General features: G+C 41.4%; 1 protein-coding gene across 1 annotated transcript; it reads right to left on the bottom strand.

Moving 5' to 3' along the window:
* Positions 1–1,349: 1,349 nt before the first annotated feature.
* Positions 1,350–8,913, bottom strand: klhl42 (kelch-like family, member 42). Its single transcript, XM_020646566.3, has 3 exons — positions 7,242–8,913; positions 5,947–6,140; positions 1,350–3,479 (listed from the first exon to the last, which is right to left on the bottom strand). Exons 1-3 carry the CDS (start codon positions 8,003–8,005, stop codon positions 3,031–3,033), a joined length of 1,407 nt encoding a protein of 468 aa, XP_020502222.2. The 5' UTR covers positions 8,006–8,913; the 3' UTR covers positions 1,350–3,030.
* Positions 8,914–9,451: the final 538 nt, after the last annotated feature.

The following is a 9,451-nucleotide window of genomic DNA, read 5'->3' as shown; positions in this document are numbered from 1 at the left end:
AGAAAACACCATTTCTACCCATCCATCCATCTATCCATTTGTCTGCACTTAACAAAAGCCAAGAATATCCCGTCCGTCAGCGTTCATGACCTTCCACATGGTGACACAAGCCTTCATCTTTCAGCCTACAGGTGTTTCTATAAAACAGTCAAGTGTTGCTTCATTGTGTGTTAATCAGAAAAACTCATGTTCATATTCAAAGGCAGCGCAAAAAAAAATGAAGATTTTATTAGGAAATGTGTGATTTTGTTTTAGGGTTAAGTCCTTGTGAAGGTGAAGTGGATAATCTTCTAAAAGCACTGTGCTGCCACCTGCTGGTCGTTTTCTTTCTGTAATTACTTGCTGTCTTTTTTTCCCCATGGGATTTCAATTCCTCTCAAAAAAAAAATCCTGAATTGAGGCTAAGATTTTCTACATTTGCAAGTTTTCAAATCAGAGACATTAATTTCAGCAGACGTAGATGTGTGAGAAAAACGACGAGTGATGCAACATCGTTGAGGGGTTTTAATAGATGACATTCTTCAAAAGTCCTAAATGTACTATAAGCATACATAAAGAGGACTGAGTAGTAAAGCAGCATTAGAGCTTTCAGGTGAGTGCCATGTTATATATATTTGACTGTTTCTGTAAACATCTGTGGTGGAAGGTAGTTTACTTCAGTCCTGGAGTATTTTCACTATTTAAGTTGAATACTTGACTTACTCTGCAGTCCTACATTACAGAGCAACACATTGTATTTCTTCCTCTAGTTCATTTGTCTGAAAGCTTAAGATAAAAATACATTTTTGAGGAGTTTATGAAATACGAATTTTTGGAATAAATTAATCTGCAACTACTTTGATAATCTCTCTGGAACGCTTGGAGAGAAGGCAGCCATCATTAATGTCATTACTTTAGTTAACACCTGAGCTTCACCTGCTGTGACAGGTCACACTGTCAGCGGTGCAAAGGGGGAAATCAGTAATGAGGATGTCTCTGTCACTTGTCTCCCCCCCCACACACACACAGGGAGAGAGATGTCAATCACAGAGATCTGAAGTGAGATCACCTGTGTAGCTGCTTTCAACTATCTTCATGGATAGACTACGATAAAGGTAAGTTACAGATTTTTGTCTCTTTAGTTTGAACCAAATCTTAAAACATATCAAAACCTTCGACATATACTTATTTATATTTCATGGCACCAGGCGAAAAAACGCCTTGGAATACATGAGTCGATCTTTTCTCAAGGGTCCAAAAACCGGCAAGATGTTGTCGAAAGATTTTTGCACTAAAATAGAACACATCCAAGAGAAAATGAAGAAATAAGACCTTAAAAAAGGATAAATTAAAGGACAAACATCAGAACAGACCCCTGAACATCATCTTTATTATTATGACCTAAATTCCAAAACTGTCAAACAAATAAGAACCGTTGTACAGAGAGAATCTGAAATCCACCAAACCAAACATTTTCACTGCTGCATTTCACCAAAACAATAAAGAGTTCAGGGATAAAATCTGCTTTGAGGCTCGTTTCCCACACCCACACACTCCCAATATGTAATCAAGGAACTGAGAAGAACCTCAACAAACACAAAATCTGCTTCAGCAGAGAGAAGAAAATAAAACAGCAGTTTTGGTCAGTCGCTGGCAATGTAACAAAGTCTTGCATTTTGTGCTTTTTTTTTTAATTTTTATAAAGTTAGGAGAGGTTGCAGAAGGCACATGTGCTGCGTTCATTTCATGGAGTTGCGCTTTAAGCTTTGCTTAGTGTTTCTCTGGGAAAAAAAAAATAAGACAAGTGCAAGAGTATAAAGAACACATGAAGCTCCCTCTGAGCCTCGTCATCCCAAACAGTCACTTTCATCAAATCTCAAAAAACTGGCAGTGTAAAACCAAAGCCGTAATCAGGAGTATCTGCTATGTACAGTACATAAGGACATTACGTTTCTGAGATATTTTAAGGTTTGTAGTGAATTTGATTCAACATGTACGCCAATGCCACATCTGGAGTGTAAACATGGAGAATATTGTAGCCCCAGAGGTTTTAAAGCATGCTGTTATGCAGCTTCAGTTTGTGGCCCTCAAGTGTTAATGTTACATGAGGTAAACATCTGTTTCTCTAAAAGGTCAACAATGATCATTAAATAACACTTAGTGCTGCTCTGAAGATAAATACAGAATCCTAAAGACTTGCTGGACCACCTGAGAGGAAACTATTACGTCTGCTACAGTGTAAAAAAAAAAAAGGAAGAAGAATCTTCAGAAACATGTTGGAAACAAGTTTCAAATGATTTTTAAGAGGCGGTTTGTAGTATTTAACTTGAATGATAATAAAGTCTCCTTCCAAGCTTGGAGGAGAACCTATGGTGGACACTAAACCCGTGATAAACCTTCATGGTCTGTTCTGGGCTACTGCAGAAACACGGCTGGGACCGGCTTCCCCTGTAGAAATAAAGATGTCATTCTAAGATGAGGAGAACACATCATTCCTGGTGTTCTTGTGACTTGAAAATAAACATTATAATATAGCTATGACACATAATATCTCTCCCTACACACACTGGTCCTTTAATTGTGCATCAGACAAAGTCTTTTTTTCACCTAAGTTGTAAAGAGCGTCTTGGTTATATCCTCAGACCAGCAGAAGGTTTTTGTTGGAATGACACATTTCTGGATTTTTCAAACTTTCCAGGTTCATTTCGATTCAGAGAAGCAGATGGTGATCCCGTTACTTGAATGCAATTTTAAACACATGAGAGGCACAAACTGGGGCCGGGCTGTTCCAATGCTGTTGATGGACCACGGTGCTTCATCACTTTCATACTTGTTGTCATTGTAGCTTTTGTATTTGCATCCACAGCAGTATGTACAATGTAGTGCTTTTTTTTTTTTTATAGGCACAGAGGTCACGAGGTGTCCAACCTGGCAACCAGAGAGTGCTCCCACTAATGCAACAGAAACCTACCCTGTGCAAGAACAACCGACTGGCCTGTGTTAAAGGCCCCCCCCCACCCCCCCACCCCCCCCTCGATGTTCATGTCACCATCAGAGCAGGTTGGGGAGGTACAGCGAGCACAGCAGCATGTTCTGTCCCAGAGCAGGGAAGCGCCTGAAGGCCTCCCAGGCGTCCGAGAAGATGTTGTACTTGAGGAAGACGCGGTGCTCCAGGCTGGTGGGCAGGCTGACGTCCCGGCTCATGATGTAGATGCCGTCGTTGTGCAGCGTGCACGTCAGGTTCAGGCCCGACTTGGACGTGTTGTCCTTCAGATGGAGCCACTCCCCCGTGGTGACGTTGTACGACTGCACCGTCAGCACGTCCTCCGTTTGGCTGGGACGCCGCTGCCGCTGGGCCAGCTCGTGGGTGTAGCCGCCCACCAGGAAGATGGTGTCCTCCACCGAGAGCATCTGCTGCTTGCGGATGTGCGCCGAACAGGAGCGGAAAACGGTCCACGTGTCCGAGATGGGGCAGTAGCGGAGGACGCTTGTGTTCCTGTCTGACGTACACAGAACAAAAAATATGTTACATTTGCAAAAAGGTCTTTAATCAAAATCAAAAGGTGTTTCAACCAAAACTCAGCAGGGGACTCAGCCTCCTGGAAAAACCATGGCTAAGAAAACAAAAAAGCCATCAAGTGAGGCAGCAGAACAGATCCTGTAGATGGCTTTGTATGAAACGAAAGAGAGCTGCGTAAGTGCTTCTGGGACTTCAGCCAGAGTTGAATCAACCCTGTGTGAAGGTGCATAATGTCAAGAGACCTGAAACACCCACCACTGATGATTCGACCTAATGCATGCAGAGACGCATGTGGAAAAATGGGAGCAAAATAAAGACTATTTTAATTTGTGTTTTCCAAATTAATTGGTTAAAATGTCAAATTTTTGTGTATGTGCTCAGCGCCTGCAAAAAAATCTCCAATGACAATCACTAAAGACAAAGCAAATCATTCAATGTGATGGAAGCAGCCATTGTGGGATATAAAAAATACTTGGGGAATTAACTTTCTCACTGTAAAGAGACTAATGAAAAGACAGAGATTACTTCAAACCTGACTGCAGTCTTCCTGCCAGGTTACATAAAACAACCTCTGATAAATATGTATCCTGGGTGATGAAGCCGACAGAAAAGTAACAAAAACAAAACCCATCGCTTACTGCTGTCGAAGCAGATTACTGAAGAAAACAAATGAACCTTTTTTTTTTGCTTTGGAAAAGTAAATGTTTTTGTTTCTTATCCGTCTAATCATCTTTTGACCTCTCGGTCTTCTTGAAGGCTTTCAACCCCCCCATCTCATAAACCGCTGAGTCAGAGGATAAAAAGAGATGAACGGGAGTTATTTTACACTCTCCCGTCCTCCATGTGACGCTCAGTTTTCAGGAGTAAAAAGAAAAAAAGAAAAGGGGAATATGATAATAATAATGTATGTATATGGTCGGCACATGTGTATGTAAGTATATACTGTATATGTGCACTTTGAGTATGTGTATTCATGTATGTGTGAGAATGGGTATATGTATGTGAGTAAGTGCATGTATATAAATATATATATGTGTATATGTATGTATTTAGAGACATATATAAACAGGCAGGAATTTATAAAATACTGTATTCTCTAACTAAAAATGTCTACAGGTAAAACAATCGCTCTTTAAAATGTGGAACAATGACAACACATCATGTCACAAAGAGGTTTACACCAGACCAACCCTTCTAAATATCTGTGAATATTTAGCATGTGGTCCTGTTATCTATGGCACCAATAAGGGGCTTGTCAGTCCACAGTCTATTTCTGACAACATGAACATATTTTAGGATAACATGGATGCATGAATTGTATTCTTCATTTTTGTTGTTGTTTTTTATTTTATTTATTATTTTTATTAATCATTTATTATTGATTGATATGTATGTATGTATAGGTTTGTGTGGATATATGTATGTAAGAAACTGGGAACATGCGTGGGGGGGGGGAGGGGGAACTTGCAGGCAGGCTTGGGAACATATAGCCTCTGAATAATTTATGTTTAATTCAATTCAATTTTCAATTCAATTTTATTTGTATAGCGTCAACTCATAACAAGTGTTATCTCAAGACACTTTACAAAAGAGCAGGTAAAAAGACCTTACTCACTGTTATGTTACAAAAAGCAGATAAAAGACCTTACTCATTGTTATATTACAAAGACCCGGCCTATCCATCATGAGCACTTTAGCAAAGCAGCTAAAGTTACAGTGGTAAGAAAAAACTGCCTCATTAAAAGGCAGAAATCTTCGGCTGGATCCCCGGCTCATGATGAAACAGCCTTCACAGGCCGAGACTGCACCGGGGTTGGAAAGGGATAGGGGGAGAGATGGGATAAGATGCAGGAAGAGGGATAGGGAGCAAGGGGGTGGGGGGAGGCAAACCGTCCATCAACAATCCGATGGGGGGGGGGGGGGGGGGGGGGTTGTTCTGGCAGGTTTAGAGTTTTCACTTGTATTTTTTTCCCATTGCCTGTTTCTGTTTTAATTTAAAAACCCTTCAATAAAAAAAGGAGTAAAAATTTAAGAAAAATTTAAAAAATTTAAAAAACTTCAGACCTTCAGTCATATTTTTAACCCAAAGCTGCCTTACCACTGCATTTGGTTGGAATTCTCTTTCAGTTTTTATTCATTATAAAACAGAAATTAGCTTCTATTGGGTGCCTAGGACTTCTTTATTTTCTGCTGTTGCATCAGAACAGGTTTCAATATTGTTTATTATTCACTAGTACAGTATCAAAGTGTAGGAAGAAAGAAAACTGAGGTCACATAGATTTTTTTTCCATCGAGCCTGACTTTTTAACAACTAAAATAGATAAATTAGGAGGTTTGGGATGTCTGACAAAACTTCTATTGGTGCAGTTTCTGTTGAAAGTGTCACATGTTGTTCACTCTTTAGAAACACTCTTTTGGTATTTTGATGCTTTTCGAGTTCTACCGACCTCTTGCAGTGTATCCACCCATGACGTAGATCATCCCCTGGCACTCACAGGCAGAGAACTCAGCCAAGGGGTCGGGCATGGAGGACACGCAGGTCCACCAGTCCTGCTCCGGGCTGTAACACTCCACTGTGCCCAGACACTGACCCCCTACAGCGTACAGCTTCCCGTTCACCGCCAGCAGCTTGAAGTTGGACCTGATGGATGCAGAACGCAGTGAGTGGAACAAGTGCTGAGCGATATATCGATATATCTTATATCCAGATATAGGTGAGGACAATATCGTTAATATCAATATAGTTCATGTTGCATTAAAATAACGTTATATGTTTCTTCTGTAGAGTTCACCTCTCTCTCTCTCTCTCTCTCTCTCTCTTCATGCTGCTCCCTCTCTCTCTCTCTCTCTCTCTCTCTCTCTCTTCATGCTGCTCCTCTCTCTCTCTCTCTATCTTCACGCTGCTGCTCCTCTCTCTCTCTCTCTCTCTCTCTCTCTCTCTCTCTCCCCCCCTCTTCACGCTGTTCCTCTCTCTCTCTCTCTCTCTCCCTCCCTCTTCACGCTGCTCCTCTCTCTCTCTCTCTTCATGCTGCTCCTCTCTCTCTCTCTCTCTCTCTTCATGCTGCTCCTCTCTCTCTCTCTCTCTCTCCATGCTCCTCTCTCTCTCTCTTTCTCTCTCTCTCTTCACGCTGCTCCTCTCTCTCTCTCTCTCTCTCTCTCTTCATGCTCCTCTCTCTCTCTCTTTCTCTCTCTCTCTCTCTTCACGCTGCTCCTCTCTCTCTCTCTTTCTCTCTCTCTCTTCACGCTGCTCCTCTCTCTCTCTCTCTCTCTCTCTCTCTCTCTCTCTCTTCATGCTCCTCTCTCTCTCTCTCTCTCTCTCTCTCTCTTCATGCTCCTCTCTCTCTCTCTCTCTCTCTCTCTCTCTCTCTCTCTCTCTCTCTCTCTCTCTTCATGCTCCTCTCTCTCTCTCTTTCTCTCTCTCTCTTCACGCTGCTCCTCTCTCTCTCTCTTTCTCTCTCTCTCTTCACGCTGCTCCTCTCTCTCTCTCTCTCTCTCTCTCTCTTCATGCTGCTCCTCTCTCTCTCTCTCTCTCTCTGGACAGATGGATAACAAAACACACAACTGTGTTTATTTTGTTATGCAGAAAATGAATTAACTTCACAAACATGTAGTTTGTTTTCATGAACATGATGAACTTGTTAATAAAAGACATATCGATATACATCGAGTATCGCCATTCGGTGAAAAAATATTGCGATATGAGTTTTGGTCCATATATAAATATATATATAGTTTTGTATACCTCTTCTGGTTGAGCGGGGCGACCTGGTTCCACTCATTCCTGCAGGGGTTGTAGCAGTGCACCGCGGAGATCTCCTGACTCGTCATCCTGTACCCCCCCACTATGAACAGGTAGTTATCCAGCACAGCTGACCCGTACCCTCTGACGTTGATCATATCAGGGGGCAGGTTGTTCGCCAGCGGCTTCCATCTCTGCTCCACCTCCCCGTACCTCAGCATGGACCAGGGTTCATCCTGATCCGGCACATCCAGGGACAGGCAGGTGAAGTCCCCAATGGCTACCAGGGTGGCGGTGCCTTTCATCCGCATGTCTCTGACCTGGTCTCTGACAGCTGGAGGGAGGCTGCAGAACTCGGGCCTCCTCAGCATGGGGTGGTAGTAGCAGCTCATGTACTTGAGGCAGGCGTGGCGCAGATCGTGGGTCCCGTACACTTCCGAGAGGCTGCACAGCTCCACGCAGTTGTCCAGCCGGATCTCCGAGGTGAGCAGCTTCAGGATGGAGGTGACCTGCAAGAAGGAGGCGGTCTCAATCAGATCCTCCAGAGTCTCATTCACCACCTGCACTTTAGAGGTGTTGATGAACTCCAGGACCAGCTCCAGGCCGGGCACGCTGAGTCCCTGCAGCTGCACCGAGTCCTCCGTGGACTCCCTCATCCCGGAGCTGTACAGCGCCCGGAAGTAGTCGCTCTTCTCTATCAGCTTCTTTTTATTCACCTCGAAGATTTTATCATCCATGACGATGGCGATAATCTGCTCAGATGACATGTTTGAAGCTGTGTTTTGTTTTCTTTCTTTGTTTTTTTGTGCAAGCTTGCCGTCTCGTCAGCCTCCCCGGAGAGGGAGCTCTGCTGTCGGTCTATATATGGTAATGCTCAGCCCATAGACCGCCATGGAGCGAGAAGATAAACTACCCAAAACAACCTTTTTCCTCTGCTCAGCATCCCTCCACAGTCCCTTTAAAAAGTCCACAAAGTGCACGAAGCCGTCTGCTAAATAGTCTGGCTTTGTTTCCGCATTGACAGTAACATTTCCCATCGCATTTTATGAACGTATTCGTGATGCTATGACAGCAGCTGTCAACATTTCTTCTTTTTTTTTAACTGTTTTGATTCCGCACGTTACGTCACGTCCTGGTTCTTCTTCGTGTGGATTTTCTTTTTTTTTGTACGGACGTTTGCTGCCACCTACCGGCCAGTTTAACACACAGCTGATTTAAAAACAGCAGAAGCTCGTTTAGAAATAGTCACACAACCAAAATAAGATCAAGTAAATCTTCCAGTGTCGAATGGAAGATTTGACAGTTAAACATGAAAACAAGTGTAAGTAATAGTGTGTAATAAGTGTGCAATATTATCCTGAAAAACAAAAAACAGTGCAATTATATAATGTGAAAAATATGTGTGCAATAACCTCAGGTGCAATAAGAGATGTAGAAAGTTAATAACATATTTATATTTTCATTTCATTGAACAGTGTTCCCCTTTGTTATATATTTTTTTATTATATCTTTGCTTTAATACAGTTTATAACTTCTGTACAGTTTATTTTAAATCACTTAGCTGTTACTACAACTTATTTATTTTTACTTTTACTTTTTTTTGTACTTTTCTACTCTTTTTTTTCCATTTTATGTATAATTTTAACTTTTTTTGTAGAAGCTGACTCAGGGAGAAACGCACAAGAATTCCAATGTACCTGTACTGTCCTGTACCTGTGCAAATGGCCATAAACATCTATTCTATTCTATTCTAATCTATTCTAAACAGAAATAAGAAAAAGATTATTGCATTTATAAAACTTAAAATGAAAACCCCTAAAGTTACGCAAATCCTTTCCACTTGTCCCTTGTGAAATGCAACCATATCAAGGTTGCATTACTGAATCATATGGAAAATGCATTCAAATCAATTTCTTGAAAATTCCTTTTTAAAATATCTAGAATAATTCTTACATAAATTTACCAATCTTCATTTTTTTTAAATTTCCTCTTACATAAAAAAAATGTTCTATACCCTTTTTTCATGCTCAAGGACAGAAAACAAATAATAATAATTATAATATATTTTATTTAGAAGCGCCTTTGAAGACACACAAGGACACTGGACAACAATCAACATTTAAAAAACAACGATGGATTAAAAACAGCATACAATGAAATAAATGAAATGTAGGACAGTGTAATTGCAGTTAAGATGTTAGAGTGAGTAGGCG

Source organism: Labrus bergylta, chromosome 23 (genome assembly GCF_963930695.1).
Source record: "Labrus bergylta chromosome 23, fLabBer1.1, whole genome shotgun sequence".
In the NCBI taxonomy this organism is placed as follows: Eukaryota; Metazoa; Chordata; class Actinopteri; order Labriformes; family Labridae; genus Labrus; species Labrus bergylta.
This window is presented reverse-complemented; position numbering and strand designations above follow the sequence as displayed.